At 34.7% G+C, this 13,168-nt stretch overlaps 1 protein-coding gene across 1 annotated transcript in view; it reads left to right on the top strand.

The window, feature by feature from the left end:
- The window catches only part of LOC123536320 (condensin-2 complex subunit D3-like), a 65,525-nt gene that overhangs the window by 26,365 nt on the left and 25,992 nt on the right, over nucleotides 1–13,168 (top strand). The window contains exons 16-19 of the mRNA XM_053528728.1: nucleotides 656–771; nucleotides 1,193–1,306; nucleotides 2,200–2,274; nucleotides 2,588–2,690. Coding sequence (XP_053384703.1) covers nucleotides 656–771; nucleotides 1,193–1,306; nucleotides 2,200–2,274; nucleotides 2,588–2,690 — 408 coding nt within the window. The remainder of the gene's footprint in view (nucleotides 1–655; nucleotides 772–1,192; nucleotides 1,307–2,199; nucleotides 2,275–2,587; nucleotides 2,691–13,168) is intronic.

The raw sequence follows: 13,168 nt of genomic DNA, 5'->3' as shown, positions 1-13,168 counted from the left end.
TTAAATGTAACTGCCCACTGCCACATAAATGAAAAACTTTTAAAAAATGGCGCTAAAAGTCCCTGTCCCTGGTAAAGAGTAATAAACAAAAAAAAATCCCAAATACACAAATGAATAGCAAACGCGTCACTAGAAGGACATTTTTTTCCATTATTTGAATTCTTTACAGTAAATTAGCCTCTCCAGTGCAACAATTTATTTTTACTAAGTAATTAAAATCAACTCCTTATAACCAGGTGTATCAAAAAGGTAAATTTGTATTTACTGCTGTCTAGCAAAGTAATTCAAGTAAGCATTATGGGGCTTTTGATTGACATTACTGTTACGAACAGTTAAAAACAAATAAACCTAGCAATTTACTATTACCCATATTCAGTTGCGTTGATTTAGACAATTGAGAGGAAGTGCCTTGTCAAAGAACACATAATAGTTGGAGAAGACAGGATTTGAATAAAGGGCCTTCAACTTCATAGGAAAGTGTTTTAGCCCTTTCAGCCAGTGTCCACATGTTAGCATGTGTAAACAGGAAAATAGACTGAATTTTCGAAAATACCAGAAGAAAACAACAAGAGGATAGTTCTGTATACCTTTCTGCCTAATGGCAAATGTGTAGTTTTTCTCTCCCTAAAACATTGTTATTGCTTGTTATTTACAGAATATAGAGGTGTTAAAGGATCACTGTAGGGACCCAGGATTGTCTGTCAGGAAACAAGCCCTGCAGTCACTTACCGACTTACTCATAGACTCTCCAAAGGACAAGTTTCTTCAGAGGTATATTTTATACAGGTTATTTTGTGTGAATCTTTGATTGTGATTCATATTCATATGAGCCACGACACGAGAAAACCAACATAGTGGCTGTGCAACCAACATGGATCCAGACCAGTCTGTGCATCTGCACAGTCTGGTCAGAATCCATGCTATTCGCTAACAGTTTCTCTAATTGCAATATGCTTTGAAAGCAAACAGCATGGATTCTGACCAGACTGCGCAGATGCGCAGGCTGGTCTGGATCCATGCTGGTCACAAACGCACTATGTTGGTTTTCTCATGGCGCGGCTCATATCTTTTTTTATATTTGACAGTTTGTTTTAAAGGAGCCTGCACAGAATTAGACAAATATGAGGAATTTCTTAATACCATTGAGAAATAGAAAATACAACCATTACACAAGATTGTGTTTGTATTTCAGTAACTGGTTGTTAGCTGCCCTGCCTCTGGTTATAGACAGGGAGACAACTTTGTCAGAGAAATGTATGGAAACATTGGAGGAACTCGTCCTTAACAACGTGGTGTTATATCACAGGTAAACACTGTACTGGTTTTTGCTATTTCTACTTCTTTTTGTCAAACAATAGTGATTTTGACCGGGAGACATTTAGGTCTTACTAGGAGCTACACGAAAGCTGCAGTCTGAGATATAATCAATCAGATTGAAGGGATCTGGATGTGATATCCTGGCTCTTTGCAAACAGACTCCTTGGTTCTTGAACGTGCTCGATGCAAAATCACAGATACTGGATAGAATCAGTACTGAATTAGTTTGATGGAAAACGCTCAAGAGCATCTCAGAAATTTCCTAGATCTGGACCTTGGTTTCATTAAGATCTGGACCTCTGTTTGAACCATTGACCTTGGGATTGACTTTTAGTGGCATTTGCACAAGAGGCCCTCTGTACTTCTTTATGTTAGCATAGTTTTAACATATTTAGACTCACTGAATTTGCTTCTTGAAAAAAATACAAAATATATTTTCTGATGCAGAGGCATGATTGTCGTCCCAGCTCTGGTTAGATCTCGCTATCTCTGATCTGAAGAGCATATAAATAGTTTTAGTTTTAAAGAAGTTCACAAGATCAAGGTTACAAATACTGAGTTTGGAGCACAACTTGAAAGTTGACCAGCGTGAAGAATGCATTTTTAGACTGGTTTCCAAACTCAGATCTATAATCTTGTGGACTGGTTTCCAAATCCAGATCTACAATCCTGTGGACTGGTTTCCAAACTCAGATCTACAATCTTGTGGACTGGTTTCCAAACTCAGATCTACAATCTTGTGGACTGGTTTCCAAACGCAGATCTACAATCTTGTGGACTGGTTTCCAAACTCAGATCTGCAATCTTGTGGACTGGTTTCCAAACTCAGATCTACAATCTTGTGGACTGGTTGCAGTAAATTTGTGTTTGTTTTCACTGTAGATCCAAGTCTGAGAGTCATGAGCTAGCCTGGGATCTTCTTGCTATCATAGCCAAGCCACACAGTGTTGATCAAAGGTATGTTAATTGTTACAATAAACTTACTGTTTTATTGATCTTTTTGCTGTTTTAAATCTTAAATTCTGCAGAAAAATACCTAATTGGTATGTTTTTGCAAATATTATTGATTTAACAGATGTGTATATAACCTGTCAGCAATATGCTGGCATAAATTATGTTGAAGTCTTGTTGGATTTTTATGTTTTATAGGTATTCACTGATATCTTATCATATCACCATATTGAACCTTGCTACAACTTCCCTTTAAAGCATGTATGTTGTGCATGTGAAAAAAGTATTATAAACATTATATCAAATACATTTATAATAGGCGCTACCTCCAAAAGACGTGTCATCACTGGTCAAGACAAGGAAAGATTAAACCGTCACTGATTACAGCTTTGGAGTCTCACATTGGCACCAACAATAATTCAGTAAGTGATATGCTTTTCACTCTCTTTTACAGGCTTTCATGTATGTATTCCAGGCAACTTTTGTGACAAATTTAGTTTTATTGTAGAGTACTTCTCTCCTGCGCTTCTGTTTGGCTGAGTGGTCTTCCTCCATTATCTAAACCTGGAAAGTTGCCATATGACCTACACTTGTCTGTGTGATTTAAAACCAAACATAAGAAACAGTTTCAGATTCATATTAGTGGCTCATGTTTGACCAACAGAATGTAAGGTCAGATTATTGATTAAAAGGGATCCGTAAACAAAGTTTAAAACTATTTTCGCAAATGGGTTTGAAAAAACCCAAGATGTGGGCGGGGGAAAATTTTTTAAAAGCAAAGGAAGGGGGGTTTGAAAACTGAAGCTATCAATACTTGAAATTATGAAAATTACTTCTTGTTACTTGTCCAAGTCTTTTCCCACTTTGTGTATATAGACATTTTGTTACTGTAGGGGGCCAGGATGTTATTGTTATTATAAAATGCCTGATTGTTATTGTTGTAATAGGGGGCCAGGATGTTATTGTTATTATAAAATGCCTGATTGTTATTGTTGTAATAGGGGGCCAGGATGTTATTGTTATTATAAAATGCCTGATTGTTATTGTTGTAATAGGGGGCCAGGATGTTATTGTTATTATAAAATGCCTGTTTGAATTGTTGAAATAGGGGGCCAGGATGTTTTTTTAATAAAAAATGCCTGATTGTTATTGTTTTTAATGGGGGGCCAGGGTTATTTTTAAATTAAAAATGCCTAAATTGTTATTTTTTGTAATAGGGGGGGGGCCGGGAGGGGGTTTATTTTTAATTAAAAGGGTCCCTTTAAAAATTATTGTTGTAATGGGGGGCCAGGATTTTTATTTTTTTATAAGGTGCCTGAAAGAAAATTGTTTTTTTATATTTTGGGCCTGGTTTTTAAATTGTTACTCCCGTGGGCTGAATGCTGTTGTTTTTAGGGTGTTTAGGTGAACTACTTTTTAAAATAAAAAAGGTTCCCCTGGATTTTTTGTTTTTAAAAAGGGGGCTAATTTTTGTTGTTAAAATAGGGTCCTTGATGTTATTTTTAAACTTTGGGGATTGCCGGGGTTTCTGTTTTTTTTAAATTGTGTATGGATTTTTTTGTGTTATTGCTTTTAAAGGGAAACCCCTTTGGGGTTTATGTTTACGGGTTTTTAAAGGTCCCCGGGATTTTGTGTTTTATAAGGTGCCGTGTGTTTTTTTTTTTGTAAGGTCCCTTTGGGGCCCTTTAACAAACTGAAGGAACCAGCGGGGGAAGCCTTTTTGGTCGATTTTGCTTTTAATGGCCCCCGGAAAATTTAACCCCCAAATTTTTTCACTTTTGGCATCAACAGGGGTCTAAATTGAAGCTATTTTCTGTTTAAATTTCATTTTTGGAAATTTTTTGACTTTTTGGTGGGAAAAAAAAGGGGGAACCCGGTTTATTTGGTAAAGGGTGAAGCTAAATTTTAGTAAGTGTACTTCCAGGTCACAGCAGTGGATTTTGATGTCAGTTTACAGAAAGCAAATGTGACCAGGGGAAATCCCCTCTTAGAAGTTTAAGGGACCCCTACTTATCTTTTCCTTTTTAATACCCTTTTTTTAATCATAACCCCTTTAAAAATGAGAAAAGGTTTTGTTCTCTGAAAGGGGGTTCTAGCTTGTTTGGAAACCCCCTTTATAAAAGGCATTTTTATATAAAATTTTAAATGGGGAAAACTATTTACTAGTTGTGCCTAAAGGGGAAAATGGGGGGGGCCAAAAATTGAGATTTTTTCCAAAATTAGATATAAATGAACTAGTTTGGTCAAAATTTTGGGTTTTAAAAATGAGCTTTTCTTTGAAATTTTTGCTGAAAAACCTTGTAAAACCCCCCAAAAAATCACATTTTCCCCTTTTTTGGTTTGTATTTTTTTTTTTTTAAAAAACGCACATTTACACCAAAAATTTTGCCCCCTATCCCTTTCGAGGGGACTTTTGGATATTTTCAAAGTTTTTTGGGGGTGTAACTTGTTTGAAAAATTATAGTAAAATTTTTATGAAATGGGGCAAAAACCAGCTCGGCTAGAAAAAACTGGTTAAAAATTTATCCCCGCGAAAATAAATTTTAAAGGGAAAAAGGGCCAGGGACCTGGGGTTACTAAAAATGCCATAAAAACTTGGAAAACTGATTTAATAAAGGCGTACTTGGTATTTTTTCATGCGGGGATATTTTTCTGGGTACTATACAAATAAAATTGGACTTTTACAAAAAAAAAAAAAAAGTTTTTTTTTATAGGCCTACCTAAATTTTAATGTCAGTTTACAGTAAGCAAATGTGACCAAGAAATCCCCAAAGATCCCTGCCCCCCTTACTTATTTTTTTATTTTAATCAGTTTTATCAAACTTTTTTAAAATGGGGGTAAGGATTTGTTCTCTAAAAGGGTTTAGCTTTTTTGGGAAAGCTCTTTAAAAAGGCCCATTTCATATAGAATTTATTAGGGAAAAACTTTTTTAGCTAATTGTGACCTTGATGTGATTGTTATTTGGGGTTTCCGGGTGTTTTTCCCCCGAGTTTTGCCCCTGCTGCTCCAAAACCCTTTCACATTTTCCTGCTCAACTAGGGGGAAAAAAAACGCACAGCAAGGTCTGTAGATAATTTCACTAAGCCTCTAAAACTTTTTAACATACATGAAAAAAAGTCTGTGAACAGAGATGTTTTCATTAAATGTCTTGTTTTGAAAAATAAACTGTTTGAATATTGGGGGAGTCATGTGTCTTTAAAAGAAAACCATGTAGATCTTAGAAAAAATTTTTTATATGCTTTGGGGTTTAGCTAAAAAAAAAATTCGGGGTTCAAATTTTTAAATTTAGCAGGACAGTTACATTTTCAAGTCGGGTTTTAAAAATCCACTTTTTAAAACATTTGTTTTGCAATATTTCGGGGTTGCAGCCCCCTTTTCAAAGTTTTTTTTAACAAAAAAAGATAGAAAAAAAAGTGTGTAATGAAAATGAAAAATTTACTTGGGGGGCCTTATACAGGTAAAAAAACTAAAAACAAAAAAGAAAAATCCTTAACCATAAACATTTTGTTTATAATCTGGGCAGTTAACAACCATATTTACTAGAAATGATGTTGCTTGGTCTGCAAGCCCCCTTCTTAAAATCTGTCACATTTTTATGGATTTAAGATGAAGATATAAGTCAGATTTGATATTTTCATGGCTTGTTCTGTTTACAAACTTTATTATGCATGATTGTAAAGAAGTAACTACTAGGATGAAGAATTGAGACTAATAAAATGTATGTGAATTTTTGCAAAAAGTCAACAGTCAAAAAAATTTTTTTTAGTGGTTAAAACTTTACAAGAGTGCTCTGTTTCCCTTTAAAAAATAAAAGAATATTTTTTCGCGGGGTTTTTTTGTTTGCGGGAACCCTGTCGGAAAGTTTCCAGATTACAGTCTAACCTGTTTTAAAGGCAGCCACCCCTTAAGGGAAGCAGACAAATTTGGGTTAAGGGGTGCCCGCTGCCGGAGGTGCAGCCTTTTATATTTTTTTTTTAAAACCTTCTGCCCCCATTTTGGGCATTTCCCCCAATTTTTTTTTTTGGGTTTTCAAATTATTATTTGCCCCAGGATCCCCCCAATTGATCTGCATTTGCCAAACAAAACGAATGGTTTTCTTACAATCTAAAACTCGGGCGTTTTTTTTTTTTTTTTTTTTTTTTTTTTTGGGGGGGTTTAAACCCGCCTTTTTTCGACAGTATTTCAGTTGTAAGGCGGGAATTAACCTAACCCAGGTTTCCCCGGTTTCCCGTACCTTTTAAAAAGTTCCCCGAAATTTAATGCCAATTCCCCCACATGAATCAGGGGTGGGGGAAATAAGATTTCAGACACAATTAACTGCCCGTTTTTTCAATTAGTCACGGAAAACCTTCGCCCCCCCCCGGGGGATCGAACTCGCAAACCCCGCGCCCTTTAACCCAACCCCCTTACCTATGACTAAGCCTTTGCAATTCCCAGGGGGTTCTACCGGGGTTTTTCGTCTGGGGTTTTGGGAACGAACCTCTGAGGGGATGGAATTTAGTAAGGGGCCGGGCCGTTTTTTTTTTTTTTAAACCCCCAAAAATTTTCCTCCCTTTTCCCCAAAAAAAAAAAAGTTTTTAAAAATTTTCCCATTTTGGAAAGGGGAAATTTCTCCCCAAATCCCTTACTGTCAAAGCTAAATTTCAAGATTCCCTTTTTTGTTATGTAAAAGATCAAAAGGGGTTTTTTATTTCTTTCAAACACAGTAAATTTTTTTAAAAAATTAATAGTTTTTTTAATGAAAGAAATATAAAAAAAAGTAAAAAAATTTTAATGCAAAATTTTGATATCGAGTATAATTTTTAAAACCAAAGATCAAACTGTGAAAAAAAAAATTGACCGATTTGACCCGCAAAAATTCCCAAAAAATTTTACTGGCCTTTGATCAAAAAAAAAGGGGAAACACCCTTTGGGTTTATCAGTTTTAATTGAGAAGCTATGTCATTTTGTCATTTTTGGGGGTAAATTCACGCAAAACTTAGCTTTCAGTTTTTTCTAAAAAATCAGGTACTTGGGCGATTATCCCCAAAAAAATAAGGGGGGGGTTTTGGGGGAAGGGAAACATGGCCTTTTAAAAGGGGGCAAAAAACCGGCGGCCGGGGGGGGCCAAATTTTCGGGGGCCCGCTGGCCGGGGCCCGGAGGGGGCCCTTTAAATTAAAGTTTTAAAATAGGGGCTATCCGTGGGGGCGCCCAAAAAAAATAAACCGTTAAACAAAAGGGTGACCGCGGGTTTCGGGGGTGACCTTTAGTACAGGTTAGAGGGATTTTTGTCAATGGCGGGGGGTGGGTTAGCAGGTTTTCCACAATCCCTGTTGGGACCCAGGTTTGATTCAAGGTCAGGGGTGTTTCCCCAATTTTTTTTTCCCGCGCCAGTAAATTTACTTAACCCTTTAGTGTACGGGAGGAAAAGGTGATTCTCCCTTTGGGGGCCCCGGGTCGGGAACCAAGAACACCCCTGCACAGAGGGGGCCAGGGGGTTTATTTTTGCACTGTTCACTATTCAGTAGAAAAATTTTCAGTGAACACCCCTTTGAATAATAAGGGGTATGGGCCCAAATTTGGGAATGATGGCCCTTTCCTTTTTGGGGGAAATTTTAAGGAAAAGGGTTTAAATTTCTGGTTCTTTTTCCCGCAGTAAAAAGTTTTAGCTTGATGCTGGAGAGGAAAATTATGGTTTGGGCAGAAAATTAATTTGTTCCAATTGGGGAAACTTTCATTTACTGCTTATTTTTAAAACAAAAACCCTTTTTTTGTAAAAAAACCCTATATAGGAGGATATGCCAAATGGATTTGGTACTAAAATTTTTTTTGCCCCAAAAAAGGGACACTGATCTAAAAAAAAGAGCTTAATTTACTGATTTTATTTTATTACCCCAAAAAAAAAAACCCAATTATTCATAAAAACACTCTTTATTATCAAGAATTTTGAAATTGATATTCCCAACGTATTTTAAAAAACCAAAATGATCCCATTTTGTAATTTTTTTAATTAAAAAATAAAAGTATATTGACAATATTGGGGGATTAAAGGGCCCGCTCATGGAACTCAAAAGGGTTTTCCCCGTTAGGTCGTTAAAAAGCACAGCAAAACCCGTCGCCCGAGAGGGAACAGGGCCCAAACCCCAAGGCTTGCAAAAACAACGAAACTGCGCAATCCATCGAACTTCGAATTGGGGAATTTCCAAAACCCAGCCTTTTTGTCCCGGGGATGCGGTCAAATGCACAACCCGACCCAAAATGTAAAGCGAGGCAATTTAACACAAACGGACCCAAAGGAAAGCAATGCAAGACCTTTGTAAATTTGTAAAAGGGATCACCAAACAACGCAAAGTAACGCAAGACACTTTGTACTTTTTTAAAAAGGTGTCATCAAAAGGAAAAACAAAAACAAGACAAAATTTTCACTTTAAAAAAAGGTATCACTCAAATGCAAACACAACAATTTCAATTTTAAAGTCACCACCATTCCCCCCATTTTGGGTTTCACCCCAGGGGAATTTAGCGAAAACCCCCAACAGAGTAAAAGAAAGGAAGGAAGGCAAAGGGAAATGGGGCACCCCTGAGAGCAAGCAACATACGCAACCCCACGCAACCAAAAGGGTTTGCCCCAAAAAAAAGGGCAAAACCCTTTTTACTATAGTTAAAACCCCAAAATGGTAAACATAGGTACCCCCAAAATAGCAACTTTAATGCCCAAAAATCCCGGGCACCGTTTTCCGCTCACCCCCACGGGCCCACAGAATTTTTAACCCCCAACCTTTTTTTAGGACAATATCCACCCCGCCCGTTTTTATAAAAAAACACCTTTTTCTTATAGTAATGACAAGGGTAAAAAAAAAAACTAATATTAAGGTTTCAAATTTTACGTTTAAAAAGCCAGTGTCCTACAAAAAAATTGTTACCACAAAAAATACAGGAAATTTTTTTAGAGTATCCCAACTGTGATCAAAAATTTTTAAATTCACATAAAAAATATTTACGCCCGTCAATACTTCCCTTTAAATTTTTTTCCCGTCCTTGAATTTTTTATGTCAATAGCAATTTAAAATGAAAAGTGAAACTTATTCAAAAAATTTTTTTTTCTTCTATTGTCTTCTTTACATTTAGTTTAATTTTTTAATTTTTAGAAATACGATATTAAATCAATCCAAATATCCCCTGGCCCTTTTTTAAAGGAAATATAAAATCTTTAAATTATACTGGAAAAGTCCCTTTTACAAATATTAGTCAGCCCCTGTAAAAAACCCTTTTCTTAAATAACAAAAATTTATAAACATGCATCAAAATGCTCATTTTTTCTTCAAAAACACGGGTTTGAAAATCTTACATTTTGGGAAATCCTTTTGGGCACGTAACAAGTGACATCCCAGCCCCCTCATTCTTTTTTATGGGTGGGGGTTTATTCCCGGTTTTTATTTTCCCCGGGATATAACCCCCATTTAATTTACTTTTTGGGACGGTTTTAACCCCGATTGTAAGAAAAAAAACGGCAGGTACCTAACCCAAATCAGTCCCTCAAGACCGGGTGGAAATAACAATTAAAATTGAAATGAACATCCAAATTTTGCTTTTTAAATAGATGGCCCTTTTTGCAAATTTCCTTTTTCCCAAATTTAACCAAATTTCTAAAACATTCCACAATGATGAAGATCAACATAAAAAAAATCAGTTAAATTTTAAAATTAAAAAACTGACAAGAAATTTTAGCAAGTTGTTAAAAATACAATACTAGCCCGAAATTTTTAAAGATGAAAAAAATCTATGTTTTGGAAAAATTTCCTATAAAAAAGGGGTGGGGGCGGGGGGGTAGTTTTGACCCTTACCGCGGTTTTTAGCTTTTTAAAAGTGAAGAAACCCAGAAATTTTTGGGATTTATATTAATGACTGGGTACCAGTATCAATAGGAACCAGTTAAAATCAGCCCAATTTTAACACTATCGATGGGCCGTTTATCTCGGGAAAAAAGACGACAATTTTAATAAATAACAGGGCGGTAATTTTTAACCCAAAAAAAAAAAAAACAAAAAAGGAAAAAATAAAAAAAAAAATTATTTTAATTCTAAAAAAATTTCCCCTTATTGTTATCTTACAGAAAAATTTTTTAGTGAGACCAAAAAACCCCATTCTGCCCCCAATGAAAAGGGGTTTTCCAAGCATTTTCCACTGAACCAGAGGAAAAAACTGAAAAATGACCCGAAAATCAAAGCCTATGAAGTTTGAATCCCCCTCCGAATTATCTCCGTTTTTTTTAAAAACCCTTTCAAAGGTTCGGGATTATTTGGTTTAAAATTTTTAAGATTTGGGATAAAGGGTTTCTGTGAGAGTTTTTTTTTCCCCCAAATGTAAGTACCCTACCCTTTTTATCAGTGATTCCTTCTTTTAAAAATTGTGAAGGGTTTTTTCATTGTATTTCATTAAAATTTTAAAAAAAATGCAAAATGTTTAATTTGGGTTTTTGAAAAAAAAAAATTTTACACACCATTAAATGTTTAAATTCATAAAAATATTTTTGTCCCTTTTGAAAATACTTGCATAACCAAGTTTTAGCAAAATTTTTGGGAAAAAATTGAAAAATGGCCCCTTTTTGACTTTTGTTTTACATTCAAGTTGTTATATTACCATAATGGGAAATTTTTAAATTTTAAAATAAGGGGAAATTTTTGGTTTTGTAAGTCTTGGGGGTGACTTTAAAAGAAATTTTGGGGGGCCCCTTTCTGTATTAGAAAATTTTTAAAAAGTCAGACATTTTGGGCTTTTGGAAGCTCCCGTTCATGGGAAAAGTAAGAAACCAATTCCGTGAAAAAATGAATGGGAAAAAACTGGCCCAAAAATTTGGGGCCTTGAAAAGTTTTAGTAGATTTTTCCAAAGTACTTTTTGCTTTTAGAAATTTTTTTATTATTATAGAAAATTCAATAATGTTTAAAAAAATTGTTGGGTTTTTTGGTTTTTGCTCTGTACGAATTTTAAAAAAAATTATTGATTTGGGGGATAAACCCTGTATAATTTTAAAAATATTAAAAAAAACTTTGTTTTTAGCTCGACTTTTCGAAGAAAAAAGTAGAGTATTGCCCTCGCCCCAGCGTTTTGCGGGCGCCATTTTTTTTAAAATTTTTTTTAAGTCAAATACTTGGTTTTCTAACAAAGGGTTTTGACTTGAAAAATTTGAAATAGTTACTTACTTTTACAGTCTACCAAAACCCGGGAAACAATCCCCCTAAAATTGGTTTTTAATTAGAAATTTATGCCCCTTTTTAACTTAGAATTTTTTGGGTTTTAAAATTTTTGATTTAAGTCAAATATCTCTGTTACTCCAAAGCTTTTGGGCTTGAAGCTTTTTAAAAAAGTTTTTTTACTATCAAATTCCCGCACAAGGGGAAACAAACCCCATTAAAATTGGTTTTAATTTGGGCAGAGTTATTTCCCTTTTTAATTGAATTTTTTGGTTTTTAAAATTTTTTGATGAAGTTTAAATATCTCTGTTACTCCCCAAAGCTTTTGACTTGAAGCTTTAAAAAAGTTTTTTTCTACAAAGTCCCGCAAAAGGGGAGAAACAATCCCCATAACTCTGAATTTTAAAATTTTTTTCAGAGTTATTCCCTTTTTAACTTAGAAATTTTTGGTTAAAGGGTTTTTTATAAATCCAAAAATCTCTTTTAAATTTTTAAAGCATTGACTTTTTAAACTTAAAAAAAGTTATTTACTATAAAAAAGGGTTCACCATAAAAAAAACCCTTTTTTAAATTTTTCAGATTTTTTGCCCCTTTTTTTCTGGCAAAGCTCTAATTCAGAGTCAAGCACTGAGAAAAAACAAGGGGTGCGTTTACAGAAGTTCTTGATGTTTTAAAATGTCTTTACGTTAATATAAGTGTTTTTTTTAAGTTTTTTTGGTAGTGTGCAGGCAAAAGGAAAAAAGGAAACACTGCCCTTTGGGGGGATGATTGGGCGAATGAGTTTTCTGACAGCCTGTGATAATAAACGTCCAAGTTTGTACTCGAAATGATGGTATGTTTTAAATTATACAGGATTTTATGTTTGACCTTAGTAAATTTCCCCGGGTGCAAAAATGGGTTTTTAAACTCGAACTATTTCGAAGGATAAGGAGAAAACTACCTACCCCCCGGGGTCGGGGTCTTTCCGGGGTCCCACCGTGGTTTTAAAATTTTTGGGGGCACTTTCTCTTTTTTTAAATTTCTCTGTAATTACTTGAGGGGTTTTATTCAAATTAAATTTCTTTTCCCCCACATCAAACCCCATTATTGACAATTTAAGGGGCCCTAACTTGGGACCAATTTTATGAAATCCCCCCCTTTTTAATTAGATTTAGGTTAAAGCTTTTTTGCACTTTTACCCAAACTTGTTATTATGAAGGGGTTTTATTCAAACTTAAAAAAGTTGTTTTAACCCTCATCACCCCCTTAAATGAAAAAGGTTTCAAACTCTTGCACCCTTTGTTCATGAATTTTTCCCCCTTTTTTCCTTTGAATTTCAGGTTAAAGTTTTTTGGTGCACTTTCATCTACCTCTGTTTATTATGAATGGATTTGATTCAAATTAAAATATTGTTCACTTTATCACCCAATCATATGACACAAGAAAGCAAAAATTCTGGCACAGTTTTTCCTGAATTTTTCCCCCTTTTTTTGAATTTCCGGTTAAAGTTTTAAAGCACTTTTACTCTATCTTGGTTTTTACTGAATGGACTAAATTTAAACTTTAAAAATTGTTCAAAATCAAATTTCCCCTTTTCATGTGACCCAAAGGGGTATTAAATCTGGGACCAATTTTTATGAATTTTTTCCCCTTTTTTCTTTTGGGAAAAATTTGGTTAAAAATTTTTATGGACTTTTACTCCCGATATTACTGTGGGATTTGAAATTTTAAATTTAAAAAATTGTTAA

The sequence above is a fragment of the Mercenaria mercenaria genome, chromosome 17 (assembly GCF_021730395.1).
Source record: "Mercenaria mercenaria strain notata chromosome 17, MADL_Memer_1, whole genome shotgun sequence".
Taxonomy (NCBI): Eukaryota; Metazoa; Mollusca; class Bivalvia; order Venerida; family Veneridae; genus Mercenaria; species Mercenaria mercenaria.
Note: the sequence above shows the minus strand (reverse complement) of the source record. Positions and strands in the feature narration are given on the sequence as shown.